The 23,711-nt window shown below is 56.7% G+C and overlaps 8 protein-coding genes across 8 annotated transcripts; 5 read left to right on the top strand and 3 right to left on the bottom strand.

Moving 5' to 3' along the window:
• Positions 1–785: 785 nt before the first annotated feature.
• Positions 786–1,859, bottom strand: SPSK_03472 (beta-keto reductase; the record flags this gene model as incomplete). Its single annotated transcript, XM_016730310.1, has 2 exons — positions 786–1,640; positions 1,716–1,859. 2 exons carry the CDS (start codon positions 1,857–1,859, stop codon positions 786–788), a joined length of 999 nt encoding a protein of 332 aa, XP_016584655.1.
• A 317-nt stretch (positions 1,860–2,176) lies between these two features.
• SPSK_03654 (ergosterol biosynthetic protein 28) lies at positions 2,177–2,756 on the top strand (the record flags this gene model as incomplete). The annotated part of the gene is made up of 2 exons (XM_016730489.1): positions 2,177–2,242; positions 2,319–2,756. 2 exons carry the CDS (start codon positions 2,177–2,179, stop codon positions 2,754–2,756), a joined length of 504 nt encoding a protein of 167 aa, XP_016584654.1.
• A 258-nt stretch (positions 2,757–3,014) lies between these two features.
• SPSK_03413 (UDPglucose--hexose-1-phosphate uridylyltransferase) lies at positions 3,015–4,267 on the bottom strand (the record flags this gene model as incomplete). Its single annotated transcript, XM_016730251.1, has 2 exons — positions 3,015–4,092; positions 4,167–4,267. 2 exons carry the CDS (start codon positions 4,265–4,267, stop codon positions 3,015–3,017), a joined length of 1,179 nt encoding a protein of 392 aa, XP_016584653.1.
• A 1,508-nt stretch (positions 4,268–5,775) lies between these two features.
• SPSK_03133 (uncharacterized protein) lies at positions 5,776–7,923 on the top strand (the record flags this gene model as incomplete). Its single annotated transcript, XM_016729974.1, has 1 exon — positions 5,776–7,923. The coding sequence occupies one exon, from the start codon at positions 5,776–5,778 to the stop codon at positions 7,921–7,923; it is 2,148 nt and encodes a 715-aa protein (XP_016584652.1).
• Positions 7,924–8,398: 475 nt separating this feature from the next.
• On the top strand, positions 8,399–11,061 carry SPSK_03049 (uncharacterized protein; the record flags this gene model as incomplete). The annotated part of the gene is made up of 3 exons (XM_016729893.1): positions 8,399–10,023; positions 10,081–10,263; positions 10,311–11,061. 3 exons carry the CDS (start codon positions 8,399–8,401, stop codon positions 11,059–11,061), a joined length of 2,559 nt encoding a protein of 852 aa, XP_016584651.1.
• Positions 11,062–11,208: 147 nt separating this feature from the next.
• SPSK_03340 (uncharacterized protein) lies at positions 11,209–12,644 on the bottom strand (the record flags this gene model as incomplete). The annotated part of the gene is made up of 2 exons (XM_016730178.1): positions 11,209–12,512; positions 12,563–12,644. The coding sequence occupies 2 exons, from the start codon at positions 12,642–12,644 to the stop codon at positions 11,209–11,211; spliced, it is 1,386 nt and encodes a 461-aa protein (XP_016584650.1).
• Positions 12,645–13,716: 1,072 nt separating this feature from the next.
• SPSK_03257 (uncharacterized protein) lies at positions 13,717–15,391 on the top strand (the record flags this gene model as incomplete). Its single annotated transcript, XM_016730097.1, has 2 exons — positions 13,717–14,927; positions 14,989–15,391. The coding sequence occupies 2 exons, from the start codon at positions 13,717–13,719 to the stop codon at positions 15,389–15,391; spliced, it is 1,614 nt and encodes a 537-aa protein (XP_016584649.1).
• Positions 15,392–17,155: 1,764 nt separating this feature from the next.
• On the top strand, positions 17,156–23,096 carry SPSK_02918 (uncharacterized protein; the record flags this gene model as incomplete). The annotated part of the gene is made up of 9 exons (XM_016729766.1): positions 17,156–17,337; positions 17,401–18,280; positions 18,367–18,679; positions 18,745–20,050; positions 20,155–20,502; positions 20,591–21,220; positions 21,299–22,451; positions 22,534–22,848; positions 22,908–23,096. The coding sequence occupies 9 exons, from the start codon at positions 17,156–17,158 to the stop codon at positions 23,094–23,096; spliced, it is 5,316 nt and encodes a 1,771-aa protein (XP_016584648.1).
• Positions 23,097–23,711: the final 615 nt, after the last annotated feature.

Genomic DNA, 23,711 nt, shown 5'->3' with positions numbered 1-23,711 from the left:
GTGACAACTGAAGCCGGATGGCGTTTCCGTCGATAGCTTCGTCCAAGCTTGGATTGGAGATGTCGTCGGCACGCGGCCGCTGTGAGCCGCTTGGGTGTAGGAGAAAAGCGTTCGATCAGCTTGACGATTTGTCGGCAGTCGTCACTTGGTTCGGTATGGCTGCACTGGCCGGCTGGGTCGTCGTTGTGCTGTGCTGTTGTCGTGCTGTCGTGCCTCCTACGGATTTAGCTGTAAAATGTGAGGCTGGGCCAGCGGTCAATTTTTTCCCCTTTGCCTAGGACGCGAAGTTGTCGCGCAAAAGACGCTAGTCCTTAAACAGCAATCAGAGCTCTGAGTGGGGCACCACACCAACCAATTCATGAGGAAGGAGCAGAGACGGAAGGGGCAACGACGGCACAGCTGTGCTTGTGAGATTGACTACGATCTCAAAGGTTTACGGGAAACATTAGGTCACAATTGCTGGATTGGCATGAGTTTTAGATAGAATGCGATTGCAATTGCATTTATACGTTTATTTTCTAGCTATACTCCGTTTGTCCTTCCAGTTTGCCTAACCTGGCTACTTGATTTGCCCCAGTGCTTTCCCAGTGAATGATTCGTCCGAAATAAAAAGCAGTAAGGATAATGATGACGATAAACATAATTCATGTTATATTGGGGGGACAAGACGGAGGAGTACAATGGGTGCCTCGACGGGCTGGGAACGGGCCTCGAAAGGCCAGACCGTGTGCCCAAGGGCCCGTTGGAGCTGTGCACGGCGAACGCACCCGGTTCTCGCACACCGCTTACGTCGTCTTCTTGGCCTCGCGGGCGGCCTTGCGCAGCGCGCGCCGGCGAATGTCCTGGTGCATCACCAGGTTGTACCAGATGGCCAGGTGGTGGCCCACACCGACCGTGTTCTCCACGACGTGCTGCACCAGCGCGTGCGTCCAGAAGGGCGTGTAGGTCGCCGCAAACGCCTGCCAGCCGCGGCCCACCTTGCCGAGGGCCGCGCGCACAAAGGCGTCGGGCTTGGGGATCAGCAGGCTGGGGCGGCGGACCTTGCTCATGGCCGAGACGACGAGGTAGCTGAGGACGAGGTAGGCGTCGACGCCGCTGGGCTTGACCTCGGCTGCGAAACTGGAGTTCCAGTGCTGGAGGAAGGCTTTGCTGCCGCTGTAGGTGGCCAGGTACGGCGTGGGCAGCCAGCCGCCAAAGGAGCCCATGGTCAGCACGAGGCCCTTTTTGCGCTGCACGAGGCCCGGCAGGATGGCCTTGGTGGTCTTGAGCGTGCCGAGGCAGTTGATTGTGACAATGTTCTCGAGCTCCTCGGGCGCGGTGTCGAGGAAGGACACGGGGATGCTGTGGCTCTGGCCGACGTTGTTGATGAGGATGCCGACGTCGAGGCCGCGCACGAGGTCGGCGAGGCGGACGTAGTCGCTGTCGTCGTTCTTGGCGTAGTCCATGGCCAGGACCTTGGTCTTGAGGTCGGCGTACTTGGCCTCGAGGGCGGCAGCGAGGTCGTCGAGCTTGGACTGCGTGCGGGAGACGAGGACGAGGTTGAAGCCCTTGGCGGCGAGCTGGGTCGCAAACTCCTTGCCCAGGCCGTCGGATGCTCCGGTAACGACGGCCCACGTGCCCTTCTTGCCGTACTTGCGGAGCTGGAGGGGTTAGAGGGGAAAGCAGACAATGGGCGGGAGGCTATCCGGGAAAACAAAGGACACAGGACAACTCACATTGGTGCCGCTCAGGACAAAGATGTTGAGGAGGAAGCCGAGCTGCGAGAGCACCTTGCTGCCCAGGTACAGGGCGCCGACGGCCGTAAAGGTGGCCATGACCGGGCTGGGGATGGCAGCGACAAAAGAGCGAATGGCCTCCATGGTGATTGCCGTTGAGGAAGTCGAGAAAGTTGCTTGTCAGAGTGTATGTTGTAGACAGACCGAACTGTTTCGTGTCTTTATTATTTTCGTTTTTGTCGGACGGTGCAACTGTTGGGGGGAGGACGGACTTTAGGGCGTTCCACAGCCAGCACGCGGTTGGCCAATAAGAAAGCTCAGTGCTGGGAAAGGACCAACGACCTAGCAAACCTACTCCAAAGAAATAAAAGGGGGCAGTCAGCCCACCACCACGGCTGACCATTTCTCGACACACCGAACCAGCGACCAAACGACCCTTACCCCTCGACTTTCGCAACGCAATGGACACCGTGCTGTCGTACCTCCCGTCTGGGGAGCAGGGCTTGATGCCATACTACCTCTTCTTGGTCGGTTCCCGTTCCAGTGCCAGGCTCGGCGTTCTGCAGACGGGCGAAACGTACTGACTGAATTCCCTGCGCACAGGTGGGCATCGTCTCCGTCGGCAACTCCCTGCAGAACCTCGCCACGCTGCACTACACGCGCCGCATCTACAACGGGCTCTTTGTGCCCAGCCACCAGAAGGGCAACGACGACAGCATCCACAAGCTGATTGTGGCATCGACCACGGGCAAGGACACGGAGAAGGCGCAGGACCAGGTGACGCCGCTGGCGGCGCGGCTGTTTGGGACGTGGACGATGCTGGCCGGGTTCGTCCGGATGTACGCGGCGCACGACATTGGCAACCGGGCGCTGTACCAGCTCGCGCTGCTTACGCACGTCGTGGCGGCGGTCCACTTTATCAGTGAGCTGACGGTGTACAAGACGCTGCGGCTGACGGGCCCTCAGCTGTTTCCGCTGATTGCCGGCACGGGCGGCAGCATCTGGATGGCGTTGCAGTACAGCCACTACGTGTCGGCGTAGGGCGTAGGGTGTAAAGTGGTAGCTGTGACGGGGACAACCAAAACCGTTGGGGGTGATTGGCATGCATGATGCAGGGAGAAAAGGAGGCTTTGTAATGTAACACGTGTTGCTATTGGTACAGGCTCTTACTTTGCGTGGTGTGCTTTGCTAATGATAGATGCTTTCTACTGTCTGGCTCGTCTCCATGCATCCTTTGACCTTCAACCGTTAACGCCGCTGCTCATTTTTCTGCTCACATCTCAACCCCATACCCCCGGCCTACAATTTCTTCCGGTACAGCTCGCCGCCGCAGGCCCGCAGCTTGGCGGCCGCCTGCTCGGGCGTAATGTCGCGCTGCGGCTCGCCCAGCAGCTCGTAGCCGACCAAAAACTTGCGCACGGTTGCGGACCGCAGCAGCGGCGGGTAAAAGTGCATGTGGAGCCAGCTGCTGTCGGCCTCGTCGTCGGCGCCCAGGGTGTCGAGGGGCGCCTGGTGGATGCCCGACGAGTAGGGGAAGCTGGTCTCAAACAGGTTGTCGTAGCGGCGCGTGACCTCCTGGATGGCGTCGGCCAAGTGCCCGCGCTCGGCGTCGGACAGCTCGACGAGGGCGCGCACGTGGCGCGTGGCGACGACCAGGACCTCAAAGGGCCAGATGGCCCACCAGGGGCAGACGACCAAGAAGGCGTCGTTCTCGTAGACGACGCGCTCCTGCTTGGCCCGCTCCAGCTGGACGTAGTCGCCCAGCAGGTGGCGCGCGGGGCCGTGCGTCGCGCGGTACCGGCGCATCTGCGTGAGCTCCTTCTCGGGCTCCTGCGGCAGGCTCGACGTCGTCCAGATCTGGCAGTGCGGGTGCGGGTTCGAGCAGCCCATGGCGGCGCCCTTGTTCTCAAAGATTTGCATGTAGCGCAGCTGGTGGGCCGGGCGCGGGACGGTGTCGTGCGCGGACGTCGGCGGGTGGGCCGCCAAGAACTGCGTCGCGGCGGCGTAGGCGGGGTGCGTGGGCGCCAGGTGGGCGGCGTAGATGCGCGTCCACGTCAGGATGACGGGCAAAATGTCGCCGGCGGCCATGTCGGCGAGAGTCACGTGGTGCTTGGGCGAGAACGTCAACACGTAGCACTTGCCGGTGGTGGCCTCGGCGCGCAGCAGCAGCGACTCGAGGTCACCGTCCTTGCCCGTCTCTGCGGCCGGGGCGTACGCGGCCTGGGTCTCTTTGACGGCGCTGTAGTCGTTGACAAAGACAAAGGTGTTGTCGTAGACCGGGTTGACGTCGCCCTGGGCGCGCTTGTTGCCCGGGCAGAGGTAGCACTGGGGATCGTACTCGGGCAGCGTGTTCTTGGAGGGGGCCTCCTGCTGACCCCTAATACGGTCGTCAGTATTGTCCAGTCCGGCCATTCCATATACTTTCGACGCGGGGACGAAGAAGGAGCTTACTGCCATGGCCGCTTGGTCCGGTGCGGCGACACCAGGAGCCACTCGCCGGTCAGCGGACTGTACCGCCGGTGCGAAATGTCGTTGAGGATTTCGTCGGGCATTGCGACGTGTGTGGCTGTGAGAAGGAAGAAGGACGGATGTGAACGCTGAACGCTGAAGCTGGCGGAGCTGTCGGGGGAGCAATGCTACAGTGCGGATCAAGAGATGCCCTCTGGTGTGAGAAAATCAGGAGCAAGACGGTCTTAAGAAGAAAGACCAACAACGTCAACCTGTTGGGACACAAAACGAGTGTGAATGTGAGAGTACGAAACACGGATGTTGCCGTCGTCGGTTCCTTGTTTCTTATGGTGACGATGTTTGCCCGCATTTCGAAAAGTGAGGGGTGGGGGCGCCGTCCCCAGTTTGCGCGAGCATTTGGCGGCGGTTGCACGACAGGACACCCCCAGCTCTTGCCTGTTTGGGTTGTTTAGCGGGGCGTCCTCCTATTTTACACCGCAGCAATACGACATATGAGGCACTTACAGGTTAGGCGGTGAAAGCTTCTCCTTTTACGTGTCTCTGCCGTCTCGCGGGTCGTCGGCGGAACCGCCGAAAATCAATGCAGTGGACATGGCTACCATTAAGAGGCGCTGACCGGAGAGGTTTAGCGCCCAACGGCGCCACCACTGCCCGTAAAAAAGCCCTTAGAATAGCCCGAGTCCCGGCTGCCACTAACCCGAGCACAGGGCCTCGGAAAAGTCGACAATACGCTTCATACGAAGTACGGACACAGTCTTCGTAGAATATCAGATGCAGAGCAATTCCGGAGTCTCACTGAGGGACATTGCAGCCCTGCTTTCGCTGTCAGCGCGCAAAGAGAGTTGGCAACTCGGAGGGAGAGGAAGAGGCACGTGGGTAATAGGGTTGAAGTTTTGATCGATCACTGCCCAAAAAAGAAGGAGCCACTTTTTTAACGACGATCTGGACTCTGTAACATTGCAAAGGATTCAAAGAGGATCTCTGATTTGAGTTTAATTTGTTTCCTTATGCTCGTATGCGCCCACGCCGCACATATTTGGACGCGACATGGCATTTTCACTTTCTCTACTTCTGTATGTACTGGGAGAAAACAACACGGTGAGTACTTCGTACATAGCATCGTCTCTGCTGCAAATTCACAAGGCTTCATTTCTTGCATGTTTTCGGGGTCCACGACTGTCGGGTTCTCGACAATCTGTTCTTTTGGATGCAACGTGCCGCTCGGTCAAGATCAGCCAGGATCGTGCAGGAATATGCAGGAACGCACGGGAACCTTGCCGCTTTTGGTCCTCGTTAGGCACACGTGCGCACGAGCTTACCCGGAAATCACAACGGAACTTAAATTCATCCCGTCCCTAGATGCGGTCCCCGGTTTGCATCTTTTAATTACCAATTATGAGCAGAGCGTGGCTCAGCCAGTCCGCGGGACGTCCTCGTTGACACTCGTGTTCGCCGTATTTGACAGTAGTTGGGATGGCACTCTGTAGATATAAATGTTTGTCCCGTGTTTTGAATATCATGTTTCGTTTCGTAGAGTAGTTATCGCCAACGGCTTCCATATCGCCTCACCTCGCCTCGCCTCGCCGCCACCATGCCTCACATGCCTCGACGGGCCCTGTCCCTGGCCACGCTGGCCGCCCTGGCCGTGCCCGCCCTCGCGGCCGGCAAGCTCAACGTCTACTGGGGCCAGAGCGGCGACCGGACGCTCGCGCAAGTCTGCCAGGAGGACGCGTTGGACTACGTGACGCTGTCCTTTATCAACGAGTCGCCCGAGAACGACGGGGCCACCAACTACCCAGGCATGGAGTTCGCGGCGCACTGCCCGGGCACCATGTACGAGGTCGACGGCGAGGCGTCCAACCTCATCAAGGGCTGCACGGACATCCAGGAGGGCATCCCCGTGTGCCAGGCGCTGGGCACCAAGGTGCTGCTGTCCATTGGCGGCGTGTTCGATACCGTCCTGGCCAACTACAACGTCACGACGGAGGCCAACGGGCGGTACTTTGCCGACTTCTTGTGGGGCGCCTTTGGCCCGTACAATGCGACGTTTGGCGGGCCGCGGCCGTTTGACCTCGGCGCGACGGTGCACAATGCCGTGGACGGCTTTGACTTTGACATTGAGGCCATCTTCCCGTCGGAGGCGCCGTGGATTGCGCTGATCGACCAGCTGCGGGGGTACTGGGCCGCGGACGCGCCGTACCTCGTCACGGGCGCGCCGCAGTGCCCCATTGTGTCCGACGCCTCGCTGCCCATGAAGCACATGATTGCCGAGGCGCAGTTTGACCTCATCTGGGTGCAGTTCTACAACAACCCCGAGTGCGACGGCACGACGAGCGCCTTCAACTTTGACGAGTGGGTGGACTTCTTGCCGGGCACGCGGAGCGCGCACGCCCAGCTGTACATTGGCCTGCCAGCGGACCAGGGCGCGTCGGGCTACCTCGACGAGGCCACCCTGCGGTCCATCCTGAACACGTACGGCACGAGCCCGTCGTTTGGCGGTGTCATGCTGTGGGACGAGTACCTGTCGTACACCAACACGAATGCGTCCGCGACGTCCACCGAGTCGTATGCCGACCTGGTCAAGGAGGTCTTGGCGGGTGTGCCCACCCCGTCCCCGTCGTCGTCATCGTCGTTGTCGTCGTCTGTGCCGGCGACATCGTCTGTGTCGTCCACGTCGTCCCCGAGCTCGACGCCGTCGCCGACGCCCTGCAGCAACCCCTACACCGTCCAGCCGACCGACGACTGCTACGACATCGCCGCCGCACACAACACCACGGTCGGCCAGATCCTGGCGCTCAACCCGGCACTCAATCGCTTCTGCGACTTGACGGCCGGCCAGGCCATCTGCCTGCCCGAGCAGTGCACGCGCTACTATACCGTGGTGCCGCAGGACACGTGCTACAAGATCGACACGCTGTTCGGCATCTCGTTTGACCAGCTGCTGGCGTGGAACCCCAATGCGATCAACGCCGACTGCACGAACCTCAATGTGGGCCAGGTGCTGTGCGTGTCGACGGGCAACACGACCACCTCCGCGTCGTCGTCCGCCACCTCGTCCACGGCACCGACCTCCTCGTCGGCCGCCTCGGCGTCCGCCTCCCCGACGCCCGTCGCCTGCGCCAAGTACTATACCGTCGCGGGCGGCGACTCGTGCTACAAGATCGACACCAAGTACGGCTTGACGTTTGCGGAACTGCAGGCACTCAACCCCACCGCGGGCATCAACAAGGACTGCACAAACCTTAATGTGGGCCAGGTGCTGTGCGTGTCGGCGGGTAACACGACCGCCTCCGTGTCGTCGTCCGCCACGTCGGCCTCGACACCGACCTCCTCGTCGGCCGCCTCGGTGTCCGCCTCCCCGACGCCCGTGGCCTGCGCCAAGTACTATACCGTCGCGGGCGGCGATTCGTGCTACGTCATCTACACCAAGTACGGCTTGACGTTTGCGGAACTGCAGGCACTCAACCCCACCGCGGGCATCAACAAGGACTGCACAAACTTGCAGCCCGGCGAGGTGTTGTGTGTTGCGGCGGTCCTCCCCAGCTCCAGCGCCAGCGCCAGCACCAGTTCCAGAGTCAGTTCCAGTGTGTCTGTTCCGCTGTCGACGGGCGCCACGACATCATACAGCAGCGCGACGTCATACAGCAGCGGTTTCTCGACCATCACCACAAGCAGCCAGTCGTACATCTGGTCGAACAGCACGTCCGTCGGGACTTCTTCGATGCTGAGCATCAACTAGAGGTGAAGGGTAATGTCTGCTGACGCAGGATTATCTTCCAAAAGAGGATTGTCTGTATAAATATTGCATGTTGAGCGTTTTGCTCGACCTGTACATATACTTCTTTCATTCGTTTTGTACATTTGCACTTCCTTTTGTCACGTTCTTACACAACCCACATAGACCGTCATCCTTCAAACAGAGGCTTGTCTGAAATTTCCTTGTTGTACTTTTTATTTATTCAAAACGTTACTGGCACGATGACTGTCGGATAAAGGCACATATAATACTAGTCGCACATATGTGGACTTGGCGAATAGATACGAGAGATGAGAGACACATCTCTACCCCAAGAATGAAATCCCCTTGTTTGCCCTTATTAGATCCTATTGACCCCGCAAAGCTAATGCCAGGATAGCGTTGTTGTGTTCTGCTAGAGCGAACAAATGTTAACCGACGCTATTATTTTCCTCTTCAACTTTTAATTTTTTCTATAATGCCTTTTCTCTTCAAGGACATGGACACACCCATTCGACCTCGACGAACAACCAAAGCGTGCACGACGTGCCGTGCACGTAAGACACGGTGTGATGCATTGACGGCCGGCCTGCCCTGCCGGCACTGCCGCGAGGGTGGGTTTGAGTGTTTGCTGCAACCACGTAAGAAACGGCAGAGCAAACTGGCCGTACGGCTGGCAGAGGTGGAGGGGGAGACGGAGGCGGAAGTGGAAGCGGAAGCGGGTGTGACCGAACGAAGTCCTCCTGTGCATCCAGTGCGTATGCACCAAGCCGGCAACGCAATCGGAAGAAGCACGATGATACGACAGGCACAGTCGCCGACTCAAACACAGACACGGACTGCTTCTGTATCTGCGTCGGCGTCCGTCCTCACACCGGCTGCTCGCGTAGCCTTTTCCGAACATGCCATGCGGCACCAGATTCCGCACTTCTCATTCTTCAGCCGACTTGCTCTCGTCGGGAGGGCGTCGCCGGGGACACCATCGACGTCACAGACTGCACGGAAGACCATGTCTGGTGGCAGAAACAGCAACGTTGACAGCACCAACAGCGACCGCCGGCTCGTACTCCCAATCGCTCCGTACAACCAGTCGGCCGAGTCGGCTGCACACGATGCGCAGTCGCGCACCGAAGACGAGCAGTATTTGCGTGCCAAGGGGGCGTTCCACCTGCCGCCGCGTGACGCACTCGACGACTGTGTGGCAACTTACTTTCGCGTGTTCCATCCGTTCTTCCCCGTGGTCGACCGGCCGACATTCCTGGCACTGTACCGGCAGACGGCCCGTGACGACGGGGTGCAGGGCAGTGCCAATGGTCGGGAGACCGGACCGAGCTTGTTGTTGTTGCAGTCGATTGTGTTTACGGCCAGCGCGTTTGTCGCGCAGGACCGCCTCACGGCCATGGGCTTCGCGTCCCGCCACGAGGCGCGCCGTGCGTTGGCCGCCCGCGCCAAACACCTCCACCAGTTTGGCTGGGAGCCGGACGACATTGTCACCATCCAGTCCTTGCTGCTCCTGAGCCACGACTATGCCTCCATGGCCGACCAGCGGCACACGTGGCTGTGGGCGCACCAGGCCATTGGGCTGGCTCAGGGCGCGGGTCTGCACCGAGCGGCGGCGGCGGCCACGGCCGAGGGGCCATCCGCCCAGGACGCGCGGCTGTGGAAGCGCATCTGGTGGGCGTGTCTTGTGCGCGACCGGCTCATTTCCCTGGGCACACGCCGGCCGATGCACATCAACAGCCGGGACTGCAATGTTCCGTTGCCGACCGCGGCTGATCTGGCCGAAGACGAGGACACGGACGAGGACCGCGCGATCAAGGCAGTCTTTGCGGATTTTCTGAAGCTGTGCCAGTGCGTTGAAGGCGTCCTGTTGCTGACAACTGTTGACGAGGAGGCGGCGTCTTCGTCGCCAGATCGTCTTGCTCATGAAGTCGCTGTATGCCGGGCGACGCTGGCTAGCTGGGCGGCCAACCTCAGTCCACCGTCGAGAAGAAATACGGCCGCCGTGGCTAGAAAGTACCAAAACAATGATAACGAACAAGACACGCCACCGACTGGCAGCATCTCGTTTCTCTACCAGACACTCCTTCATCTAATCCACAAGTATGTTTCATCTCGACGTGTTCCTCCTATAGAATAGCATCCTGATCCAACGCACAGCGTCGTCTTGACCACAATACTACAGACCGGCACCAACAACGGCAGCGCGCGCAGCATGGACCGCGACCCGCTGGCTGGTCCACGCGTCCCGTCGGCCGAGATGCAGGCTCTGGCCCACGACTCAACGCAGTTGCTGGATGGGCTCATGCAGCGGTCGTTGGTCAAGTATTGTCCTACTCAAGTGTACGCTCTACCCTGATAAGCAAATACGCGTTCCATACTGACAATAGCAGCGTCACGACCGTTATGCCACCTCTCATTGTCCAGTTTCTGCTGATGCGCGAACCTACGATCGGCGATGATGATGGCGAGGTTGACAACGACAACCGTAGAGTCACTACACAAGACGCCGCACGCGGGTTCGCCACCTGCATGTCCGCTCTCAGACAGCTCGGCCAGACCTACTGGCACGCCCAGTTTTACCACGATTTCTTCCAGTTGGCAGCCACGGCCGGTCGGACACGAGCAAGAACACGCGTACGAGCACGAGAACAAGCTAGGACCCGCCGTGGCCACGATGCTCAGAAGAGGAAGATGGAGGCCACCAAGTCGAAGACGGCGACGGACAGCAAACGAGCCACGGTGGCTGTGCACGCGATGGAGGCGACGGCAGAGGCGACGGCAGGCATTGACCCGACACCGACCGAGGCGACGGCTATGATGGACGCAATTTCTCCGCCGCACAGCAACAGCATGGTCCAGCTGGAGCAGAGCCTGGACTATACTGGCTGGGGACATATTGACCCACTTCTGCAGCAGACTCTTGTTCCACTGGAAGGCAACAGCGACACCTTATGGCCTACCGGCCACTGGGATATGGGCGGCCTTGATGCTTCCGGTTTTTCAGTGCAGCCGGGAGACCCTTTGAATCCGTGGATGTGGAATGGGGGTGACAGCGCCTGGACGGCAGACCAGGCGACGCTGTTTGACGACTGGCTCAACGACGACGCCTTGTTTCAGAGCCTCTTTCCGTCGGCGTGAAACAATTCATGGGATATGCAAACGTACAATGTAGACGGCACTTATGCAGGCTACGAAAAAAAAGAAAGGAAAAAGAAATCTTTGGTCTCACATATACCCAAACGCACGCTACTCACTACTCTATATACCACGCATCGCCACATGTAGCTACCGCTTGGGGCCATTCCGGATAGCAAGCCCCTCTTTGCTGTTCCAAAAGGTGCCCGCCGGGTACTGGTACGCCGCAGTGGCCTCGGGCGTGTACTCGACGCTGTAGCCGGGCTCCCAAGGCGTCACAAAGTAGCCGTTGTCCAGCTGCACGGGGTGCCGCAGCACGTGCGCAAACGAATTGATGTGCTCCAGCAGGCTCTTCTCGCCGGCGACAGCGACGTAGTTGAGCAGCGCCAGGTGCTGCGTGTACTCGGTGAGGCCGATGCCGCCGCTGTGGGGGACGACGGGGACGCCAAACTTCTTCGCCAGGAGCAGCACGGCCAGCACCTCGTTGACGCCGCCGAGGCGGCACGCGTCGACCTGGCAGTAGTCAATGGCCCCGGCCTGCAGCAGCTGCTTGAAGAGCACGCGGTTCATGCCGTGCTCGCCCGTGGCGACGCCGATGCCGTGCGGCTTGAGGGCCGCGCGGATGGCGGCGTGGCCGAGCACGTCGTCGGGGCTGGTCGGCTCCTCGACAAACGCCGGCCGGAAGGGCGCAAACTGCGCCACCGCGGCAATGGCCTCGGGCACGCTCCAGACCTGGTTCGCGTCGACCATGAGCATGCGGTCGGGGCCAATGACCTCGCGTGCGATCCGCAGTCGCCGCAGGTCGTCCGCCGCGTTGCCGCCCACCTTGAGCTTGAACTTGTCGATGCCGGCCGCCAGGCTGTCGCGCAGCCGCTGCCGCATGCGGTCGTCCGAGAAGCCCAGCCAGCCGGCCTGCGTGCTGTACGCGGGCACGGCGCGGTTGGCCTTGGCGTCGGCCACGCGTGCGGCCTTAGTCGGCGCCTGCGCCACCAGCAGGGCCTCCGCCTCCGCCGGCGTGAGGGCGTCCTCGATGTAGCGGAAGTCGATGCACCGCACAAACTCCGCCGGCGACATGTCGCAGACCACCTGCCACACCGGCTTGCCCAGGTACCGCCCCCACAAGTCCCACAGCGCATTCACGCAGCTGCTCGTGCCCAGGTGGATAACGCCCTTTTCGGGGCCGACCCAACGCAGCTGCGAGTCTGCCACCAGGTACCGCCACGTCTTGCCCATATCGGCCGTGAGCGCACCCAGCGTCTTGCCGACCAGCCGCTCGCCGACCATCCCGGCGGCCGCCGTGACCAGATCGTTGCCGCGGCCTATGGTGAAGGCAATGCCGTGCCCGACCAGACCGGGGTGGTTGGTCTTGAGCTGCACATGGGCCGCGCTGTAGTCGCCCGCGGGGTTCATGGCGTCGGAGCCGGAGGCGTCCAGCGAGGTCGGGAAGCGGAGGTCTAGTTGTCAGTGAGTGACAACTAACATTACAAAGACGAATCGTACTCACCAAACGTTTCCACTGCCTCGATGCGGACGTCGTCAATGGGTGGGCGGATGCCGTTGGTGTGGCCATTGGTCTGCTCTGCCATTGTGTGTGAGAGTGGATTGTATGTGACGTACGGACTAGAGATAGAAATGTGAGGATAGTCATAACGATCACCTTGGTGAGGTGTCCACGAGCCTGGGGGTCTCTATTTAAGAGATCACACAAAGAGGTAAATAAACGCAACCCTCCGACTCCGGCAGCTCGTTCTATTCCCGTCCGAAGCGCGTCTCGATTGGTCTCCTCGTGGCATGTTCTGTTATGTCTCCCATATTCCGTCCATTGACCACTCTCCAGCTCGTTCTCCGTACTCTTTGTCCCCACCCGGTAATTGACACTGGACCCTCACTCACGGTATATTCCTGGACTCACGGTATATTCCTGGACTCACGGTACATTCCTTGTCTCCATTGATGCACCTCTCAACCAATCATAAATCGTGGACCGGCGATTCGGACAGTACATGCGTGCCAAAGCCGGCATCGTCTGGGATGATATTCCAAGGCCAAGAGGCGTTGTTCTCCACATTTTACGCCGACCAATCGAACTACACCTTTCGGCATTACGGCATTATCTTTGTCAACTTGCGTGCCCGTTGCACGTCTTCTGTTAGCCTCAACTTCACTAGGCCAATCTGACAACGCCATCATTTTTTGCTCTCGAGACCCTAGACTATCTCTGTCCTTCTTCCTCCTCGTCTTCCTTCGTTCACGTTCACCCCGGATCTCGATCCCCACACTTACCATCCAGACGACCAAGAACAAACCTGGAGATAGCGGGAGGGGTACTGGAAATCTGGGGATTCGATCTCATTTCTCCGTTGCCTCCATTGGCATTCTGTCAAAGTCGAGCGACGGTGCAGTACCATGCAATCCCCGGGGAGACCTTGACCTTGATGCTCAGCGCAGACCAGTGACGAGGGTCGCACATAAATGGACGTACATCCTCACCATCATAAGATCACCGTCTTTCACTGCACCATATCCACGCTGGGCGTCTCAGTATTCCCCATTCCCTTTTCATTCCTGTCGTATCTCTCTCCCGTGTTTCTTTCCTTCAGGTTGTCCCCTTCACCAACTTCCTTATACTCTCTCCACATACCGCACACCGCACTCGCCATGAATGAAGACAAGGACATGGCTGTGCTGCCCGACCATGTCGAAGACGACGGCCTCAAGCCGGACATCGAGGCCAAGGACCGCGACACCTCTCTCACGGCTATCGGTGGCCGTGCCGGCGTCAACGACCGGCGGGACAACGCCTTGTACCAAGAGGCTCTGGCCCGCTACCCCAATGATGCCGCCATCGACCCGGCCGACGAGAAGAAGCTCGTGCGCAAGCTCGACCGCCGCGTGCTCTGGATCCTGGGCGTGTGCTACTTCTTCTACTACGTCGACAAGACCACGCTGTCGTATGCCGCCATCTTCGGCATCAAGACGGACCTGCATCTGGTCGGCGACGAGTACTCGTGGCTGTCCAGCGTCTTCTACTTTGGCTGGCTCGTCTGGTCCATCCCCTCGAACCTGCTGCTGCAGCGGTCGCCGCCCGCCTACTACCTGGCCCTCAACATCTTTCTGTGGGGCGTCTTTCTGATGGTCCAGGCCGCCGTGAACAGCTTTGCCTCGCTGGCCGTCCTGCGCGTCATCTCGGGCGCCTTTGAGGCCATTGCCGACCCGGCCTTTATGCTCTTCACGTCCATGTTCTATACCAAGGACGAGCAGCCCTGGCGCATCTCGGCCTGGTACCTGTGGAACGGCCTGGGCGTCGCCGGCGGCGGCATCCTGGGCTACGGCATCGGCCAGATCCGGGGCCACCTGGCGTCGTGGCGCTACGAGTTTCTGATTGTCGGCGCCCTCTGCGCCGCCTGGGGCCTGGCCCTGTTCGTCCTGCTGCCCAACGCCCCGGGGCAGTTCCGCGGCTTCTCGCACGACGAGTCGCTGCTGCTGATTGCCCGCATGCGCCGGAACCAGTCGACCTTTGAGCAGACGCGGGTCAACTGGCGCCACATCCGCGAGGCCCTGCTGGACTACAAGACGTGGCTGTTTTTCCTGCTGGGCTTCGTCTCGGCCGTGCCCAACGGCGGCATCTCCAACTTCTCGACGCTCGTCATCCAGGGCCTCGGCTTCGACACGCTGCACACGGCCCTGCTGGGCATCCCGCAGGGCGTTACCGTCGTCGTCTGGATCCTGCTGGGGGCCCTGGCCAACCACTACATGCCGCCCAACAGCCGCACGCTCGTCTGTGCCGTCTTTATGCTGCCCACCATCGCCGGCGCCCTGGGCTTTCTGCTCGCCCCGGACGACGCCTATGTGGGCCGTCTCATCTGCTTGTATGCCACTCGTCCCCTGTACCCAGTATGTGACGACCTGACGCTAACAACACAACACCAGCTACCTCACCGGCTCGTACCAGGCCTCCTTTGTCATCTGTCTCTCCCTCGTCACCAGCAACACGGGCGGCCAGTCCAAGAAGATGATTGTCTCCGGCATCATCTGGCTCGGTTCCTGCATCGGCTCCATTTCGAGCCCCTTCTTCTACAAGGCCGACCAGGCGCCCAAGTACGCCCTCGGCATTGGCTCCCTGCTGGTGACCAACATCATCGAGCTCCTCCTCTTCTTTGTCTTTCGCTACTCCTTCATCTACGAGAACAAGCGCAAGCAGCGCCAGCGGGCGGCGCTCCAGACCGCTGCTGAGAATGGCAATGAGGGCGCCTCCACCGTTCCTGGACTTAACGAGACGGCCATTGGCGACTTGACCGACAGAGAGAACCCCAACTTTGTGTATGTATACTAGATGTAGTAGGCGACAACGGCGATACAGGGTGCCTTCAATAAATGTTGTGTTGGTCGGTAGTCTGTGTGCTGAACCACCCGAAAGCCTCATCCCATTCCCTACAAATCATGACCGTTTTTGACGGCCAAGCACAGGCTTGCACAGCGTGCACAGATAGAGCCATACAGATTTAAAGTGACCTTGTCTACATTCGTAGTAACCAGGGACCTAAAATGAAGAAAGGCTCTTTAGAGGAATAAGCCGTAAACAGGTCCTAACAAGTAATGTCTTTGTAAGGTGGCAATGTTGTATACGATTCTTTCTTGTCAATACTTATACGTGTAATTACGGAGCCGCCCTCCGTTTGCAAACGAGAAACCTTGCGCGCGCAGAAAAGAAGTGTGTAGCTACGGCGCAGAATGTGTCCTGATTAGAATTTTTTTTTAGAATTTTTTTTTTTTTTTTTTCTAATACTACCCAACGTGTGGTCACCTTTGAAAGGAGAAAAAAAATTAGCGACATGTAAAATACTCCTACATTCTGCCCTGTAAAGGCTTTCCAAAAGCAGTACGTCGTATCTGTCTGACTTCTTCTCCGCCTTACTCCGTGCTCTATCCGACACTGAAGAAAGCATGGTGGCGTTTTGCAAGGCTTGATTTACAACTGGGATTCAGGGAAGCTAACCTAGCGGGTGGTCCCGAAGAGCTTTGATCCAGGATCAACGCTGACCATCACAGACCGCACGGAAAAGAGCCCTGTATTTCTCCGCAGAAAAGAGTGCGCTTGTTGATTGGATCCCAGGAGCTGAAAATCAGTGTCACATCGCAATTTTGGGATGGCAGGCGGGGTTTTGTTTTTAAACGACGGCAATGCAGGGGCAGCTGATAATATCAACTCTGACGTCCGTACGGCCGAGCGGTAATACGGACTTGGGCGACTGTTGCTTTGAAAAGCCACCCCCAACGTAAGTGACCAGACAGCTGTCGATTGTATTTCCCCATGTGTATTTCCCCATGGCAAGTAAAAGCAGTCCTAGGAGCACTCCGTGTATTTATACGTAGCCAGTTACCAGGCTGAAGGTGCGAAACGTAGCAATCTTCGACTATTAACATTGCACATTGGCATTGTGATTGTCCCTTCTTCAGTTCAAGGTCAATAGAGCGACAGCCCCAAGACTGGGAAATATGTCGTTTACCTTTTGATCTATTGAAATGTGACAGCATCCATCCCGATATTGCGCAGGCATTCGAAACAAAACATAGCCCCAGAGGCCGTGTCTTGGCCGACCGTGGACGTGACCCCACCCACACACACCAAATTCCAAACACCAACAGGACAGTCGCTAGGCGGCAATACCGAAATCCTGCATCGTGATTACCCCTGAAAGGAACACCACCTTTTATTCCAGCCGTCGAAAGAAAAAGTGTGCAGCGGAGTAGAAATACTACTCTCGCTCGTTCAAGACGCCTTAAGGCTCCCATTATTTTGTTGTGTTGAAGATTGGATTGCGTGGGTACGTCGTGCATGTATCACAAATATTCGCTTTCTAATATCGTAAAGTCGTTATCCTCTTTTTTTATGGGTTTTTTTTATCCCTTTTCATCAGACCTTCATATTTGTCTAGCATTTCTCTCAAAGAATATCGCTACATGAGTCTTCAGTTCTAACAATCTCACAGTTATATCAGTTATATGACGTGAACACTCAGAAAGCAGCCAATTCCCAACACTACACATTTTACTTTTATGTTTCTAGAATTCACTTTCCAAGTCGCCCATGACAAAAATGGCCACCATGACGGGTCGTGATGTGGCCAAACAGATCGTGCTGGAGATGGGGAAGAAGAACGGATACATCCCGGACGAAGTACTTGCAGAGATGCAACATTCACTGTCCGAAAAATCGTGCAACATCATCTTGGACGCCGTGAGCAATTTGAAGCACCAAGCTGCCACGTCCGTTAAAACGTATGTACATAACATCAGAGTATGGGTCAGATCAGGACAGTGCATTGACTGACACAATGGCAGACTCGCCCAGAATCTCTATTCGAGCAGCGCAAAGTTTGTCTTTGAGTTGCTACAGAACTACGACGACAACCACTACGACAGCGACCGCGGCCCACCGAGCGTGGCCTTTCACATTTACCCGGACCGGATCGTGGCTTCGTGTAACGAGAACGGCTTTACAGAAGAGAATGTCTCGGCCATCTGCAGCGTCGGCCAGAGCTCCAAGAAGAAGACAAAAAACCAGTTGGCTGGTGATGTGGGCTACACCGGGGAAAAAGGCATTGGCTTTAAGTCGGTTTTCATGGCCGCGGAAGAGGTGCACATCCAGTCGGGTGACTACTCGTTTCGTTTCAAATACCCCAAGGGAGACTCGGGGCTGGGCATGATGACACCGATCTGGACTGACTATAACGAGACGCTCGATGCCCAGCTCAGCCACATCACGTTGACACTACGAAGCGATGGGCAGCTTGGTGACGCTGTTAGGAGACAGGAGATCATCCACGAACAGTTTTACAACATCCACGACTCCATTCTGCTGTTTATGAAGAAGCTCCAGGAAATCAAAGTCTCCTTTTACGACTCTGAGGAGAATCTGCAGTCCACCACCACCTTTTCCATTGATCGTTTGCGGCACCAAACCACTGTGAAGAAATCCGTGACAACGTTCGACAACCAGAACACGGAGCAAGTCACCGACGTTGTTAAGAGCTATGTTATGATTAAACACATTGTCAGGGATCTCGCCCCGAATGAAAACCGCAAGGACTTGGATAGCGAGGCACAAACTACCACAGACGGTGTGGTGGTTCTTGGCTTTCCTATTGATACACACTCCGAGCCGGTCCTACAAAACGAGTACATTTTTGCGTTCTTGCCCGTCAAGATAATGGGTTTCAAGGTAAGTTCAGTCTCTCACTTTCCCCCCCAAAAGGGTCCATAGGTACAATACACTTACTGACGGCGATTTACTACCCCGACAAACAGTTCCTGATCCACGCCGATTTCGTCACACAGGCCAACCGAGAAGACATCGTTGTCACATCGGACAGGAACCATGGCCTTGCTCGCGGCATCGCAGAAGCTTTCATCATGGCAGTTAGCCAGTTCTCTACCCACGCCACACTTCGGTATCAGTGGATGCGATACCTTCCGCGTGATAGCGACTATCCCTGGGACGGATTTTGGAAAAGTGTCATCCAAGACATCCGTAGCCGCTTGGGACGAATGGCCATCCTGCAGTCCCAGGACGCCTCCCAGCCTCTGCTGTCAATTGGTGACTCGCGCCGTCTCTTACCCAGTATGCTCGATAGCGACGGAGCGCCCCTCGTCCCCGACATTGCACCATGCCGTTATTGTCGCAAGAATACCAGCACAAGGACCTAATCCTGCTGGAAGATTACGGTCTTACTACAGTGTCAAACTGGGAGTGGGTCGAGCGCGTGGAGCATGACTTGGCTTCAGACGCTTCGGTGATGAAATCGACCGACGACGAGGACTGGCACATGCGCGTGGCGGACCTCCTGTACGCGTTATCCGACTCAGAATCAGAAGAAGTCCGTGAGGCCGTGCAGCAACTGCAGCTATTCCCTCTGCGGGACGGGAGCTGGGTGTCGGCCAGCCCCGGGCCTGTGTACTGTCCACAACCCGAGGGCACCAGCTTGGTCATTCCCCCGCGAGTGAACCTGGCCGTGGTGGATGCCACTGCCTTTGCCAACGTTTCAAGGGAGCGCCTCTTTAACAAACTGGGAGCCCGTGCTGCGCCGGTCAAGACTGTCCGCGAGGCAATTTTCAAGGAACACCAAAACCTCGGCACCAGCAGTATCCAGTGGACAGACCTCGTCCAGCACACCCACTTTCTTTATCTAACACACCATCTGGTGAGCAGTCCCTACGACTACAACAGGCTGTCCATTGGTCCGCGTAAGGGACACCTCAAAAAATCGTGCAACACCGATGTCGATATGTACATTGCAGATGGCACACCTTACGGAGTGGAGATTTTGCTTTCGTCCGACAACGATGCACCGGGATTCGAGCCCCTTTTCGTCATGGCCGACGTGTACTTCAAGGATGTACTAAGCCTTCCGACACCGACAAGTCCGACTTTCAAAGACTGGCTCCACATATTCCACGGAGTGCGTCGAGACCTACGCCTGATCCATACGGATGGGAAGGCTCTGTCTCCCATTGGCAACTATATTGCCGAACACCGACCCGAAAAGTTTCTCGGCTTTTTGCAGAGAACGTGGGGAGGCGTCGTATTGCCATCCTCGGACAAAAAGCTCATCACCGGGGAGATCGCCAATCTCGAGGTCCTCTGCCAGGAAGGAAAGAAGGTCCGCCTCGGTTCGACCTACTTTCCACTCGGGAGTCTCAAAAAGCTGTCCGAACGGTTCCTGGTCGACGAGTTCTTTCCGTGGTTGCAGCTAGAGAGTGAGATTACCGACGACGAGGTGTTTCTCTCCAGTTGGGCGGCACTGGGCAAAGCTTTTGGACTCGGTTACCACTGCACAACACTATCGTTTCTGCTTGATATCCTGAGATACATAAAGAAGCATACTTTTGCGGAGGACATTGTCAATCCTAGGCGTATATACGAGCTTTACGTTCGTATCCAGGCCGAGGTGCAAGCTGCCAGTCCAGAAGATGGACTAATCGAACAGATCAGGTAAGTGCCTTTTTTTTTTGGCGCAAAGATGCATCCACATCGGGAAAGCAAAGATAGAACGATTGCTCATAAACTGATCCACTAATATGGAATCGTGATTTCAGGCTCGCTTTCAATTCGGACGAGTTAATCTTCACCGGCCACACGGATTCTGCATGTGCAACATGGTCCTGTCCTGAAGATTGCGTCTGGGAGTCACCGGTCGACATGATCAACAAGGGTTCTATCGCCAGACGCTGTCAAAGTAGCTTCCCGGACCTGTTCGTACAAGAGCGCTCCAATCTGCAGAATTTCTTCTCCACAACACTGCAAATCCGGGACGCATACTGGCGTGACTTGCAGTCCGAGATTGTCTATATGCATGACAATGACATACATGACCTTTACAAGGCTAAGGAACTGTACACTCGTCTTTCCGAATGTCTGGAGAGTCTCGATGAAGACGAGCTGAGGTACGTGCAGACGCGGTGATGGCAAAGTGGAATGTAGAAACCTTTGATACGCAATTCTGACAAGGACCAAACACCATGATAAAAACAGTGAGCTCAAAGACGAATTCAAAAGGTGGGGGCTGATTTACGTCTCCAGCGAAGACGATCCCGACGACGGCGGCTGGTACACACCCAACCAGTGTTTATGGACAAGCGCCACGAAGATCCGCGGCAAGGTCACTCTCAGCGTCATTTACCCAGACTTGAAGAGTTTCTTTATGGATTGTCTCGGCATGCGGACAATGACGGTCAAGATGGTCTATGACAAGCTAACGGGGCCCCTTCTGTCTGTCGAAGACACAAAGCAGACCATCCATGCATTCAACTCCTTGTTAGTTCAGGACGCAGATGCAAGAGAAATGGTCGCGACCAATGTATTTGAAAAGCAAGTGTTTCCCGTCCGCCTCCCTGGCGGTACTGTGCAGCTTTGTCAAGGAACCGACAGCTTCTTTCTTGTGAATCGCCAGTCACTCGCAGACGAGTTTGCCGGACAAGTCAAGTTGTTTGATTTTGACATGGGCGAGGTCCGCTCCTTGCAACCGTTCATCGCGTGGGTGGGACTTGGGCACAAGTACCTGTCGAAAATGGTTAGGGAGAACTCCTGCGTTGTAGGAGATGATAAACGGCCTATTTCGTGTAGAGATCGCGATATCCGCCGAAAGGCTCGCGCTCTCCTTAGGTATATTCCCCTATTTTACCGTGTCTATCGATAAGTACGAAAAAAGGAACAACTACTAACGATTGCCCTATTTTAAAGTCTGGCCGTGGCATACAACAGTCCCCGGGTATACGGTAGCCGAGAAAAGTCATTCTATACGCTCCTTCGACACGCCGAGACAATCGAAACAGACCGCATCACGTCTGAGCTACACCTGGACCAAGATGGAAAAGTCCTGAAGGTCGAACGAGCCGCCGCAACATTCCACATCCAAGACGATGACACGTCAGTCAAGTTCTATGTGCCACGAGACGAGACCACGCAGGAGCTATGTTTCAATGCAACGTTGCCAAAAAGCATTTGCCTATGGATGATGGCCAATCCAATGACCACGATCGGCTCAGACATGATCTTTGCCGCCCAGGCAGTTTTGTGCGCAAAATGTGTTGCCATGAATGTGATCCTAGATCACCATGGTATCAAGCTAGCCTCTGTCCCTGAGGGAGAAGACGACGATGAGGATGAGGAAGTTGTTGCCCCGCAAACATCCATCGAGGCGCCGGGGAGATCATCCATCGAGGCGCCGGGGAGATCATCCATCGAGGCGCCGGGGAGATCATCCATCGAGGCGCCGGGGAGATCATCTGTCGAGGCGCCGGCGAGATCATCTGTCGAGGAGCCGGGGAGATCATCCATCGAGGCGCCGGGGAGATCATCTGTCGAGGAGCCGGGGAGACCACTGCAAGTGGATGAGGTGGCTGTGACAACTCGATCGATTTCGCTTGCGTCTGTTCCGCAGCAGCGCGTGGCGACGTTTCATAGTAACGAGGAGGAGATAATCTCCTCGAGATCGAACACGCCCTTTACCTTTAGCGGACAAGCAGAGGCTCACGGCAGCGGGATGACACCCGACTCAATTACTTTTGCATCACCCACGACGGCCACGACAGCGTCGATAGTGACGATATCAACGACAGTCACGGATGATGGAGAGCTGTACCTTTCATCACTTTTCGCTCGCACCCATGTCTCGACAGATTCGGCGTCACCCGTGTCACAGGCTCCTGACAACAGCTACTCTGTGCTCCTCGACCTTGTCGTGCAAGCGGCGACACAGGCAAGCATTCCGTCGCGTGGCAATGTCTCCATGTCCACCATACAAAGCACGGGCGCGCAACGCGGCAACCGATGGCTCCAGCATGCCTCCCTGGACGAGAAATACAAACAAATTGGCGCCGCTGGCGAGTTATTTGTGAGTACAAGGTGCATGTGTGTCACGGGAGGACCAGGACCAGGCAGCTAATCTTTTTCTCTCTTTTATCTCACCAAATTAGGTCTACGCGCTTTTGTCTCATATGGGGGACGGTGTCTTGCCAGGATTCTCTTTGCAAAACTGGCAGAGCACCATCCGGGGCTACGCCCGCAGCCATCCGTTGTACGCGGACATTCAAAACTGGGTTGGTCAAGAAACAGCCGACATCACCTACGAGGATGTCGATGGCACTCTCACCGCCTTACTCATGGACAAGGGCTACCTCGCGCACGAGGTATGGGCGTCTGCCCGACCACGATACTTCATCGAGGTCAAGACAACCGTCAACGCCGCCGTTGCCACGCCGTTCTATATGAGCAACCATCAATACACGCGAGTGAGTTCCGTTGCCGAGTCAGACGGCGAAGAAAACGAAGCTAACCTTCTTCCCCACAGATGCAAAACTGTTCTCCTGATGGTCTAGACGGCCATCATGCGCTCGAGAATGTTTACATGATCATTCGTGTATTTGGTCTCGGCGCGGGATTTGTTGGCTTCCAGCTGCTGGTCGATCCAGAAAGCATGCGCCGGCGTGGTGAACTGGCGTTCACGGCGCCAGAGTCTTGGACTGTCGTTGTGCTGTAAAATGTGGCTAGATAATGCTTGTAGGAAGACAAGCGAACGTGAGAAAAGAAGGTCAGGCAAGGCCTTGTTGTTTTGTATTTCTGTACTATTTTGTACTTTATTTGAAATCTTGCGGCTTGACGGCTAGGGGCAAATTCGATTCAATGCACAAATCAAATACTCTTTTTTGTGCTCTGGATGACGAGCTATGATTATTTTGGAGGCTTCAAAATGGGTCCATGAAGGCCGATGCCTTTGTCGCATCCTACTTCCAAGACGTGAGGTCCAAATCTTCGTGGAGCGGACCATGGCAGTTGTTGTCCAAGAATGCATAGACACCGGCTTGGTAAGTTTTATTTAGTTGCGACTTCTTGAGACGCACTCAATTGTAACTCTTCTTGTGAGATATTCCCAGATGAGGGCTCTGTGCCGGTGCTGGAAGCACTGCGGGTACAGGGGAGCACACGATGGCACATCGACTAAGCAGGTTGGAGCAGAGACGGCACAGGTGCACGTCCCTAGAAGGAAATTCCCAGTGAGGGTTTCCGGGTGGTATAGTGGCCTGATGTATATTTGAATAAATTTAATCCGTGTTTACTCGTTCTGATATGCGAACATGCCGTGGCCGTTGTCGTC

This window comes from Sporothrix schenckii, assembly GCF_000961545.1.
Source record: "Sporothrix schenckii 1099-18 chromosome Unknown Cont47, whole genome shotgun sequence".
NCBI classification, from domain to species: Eukaryota; Fungi; Ascomycota; class Sordariomycetes; order Ophiostomatales; family Ophiostomataceae; genus Sporothrix; species Sporothrix schenckii.
The sequence above is the reverse complement of the archived record's forward strand: the minus strand, read 5'-3'. Positions and strand labels throughout refer to the sequence as shown.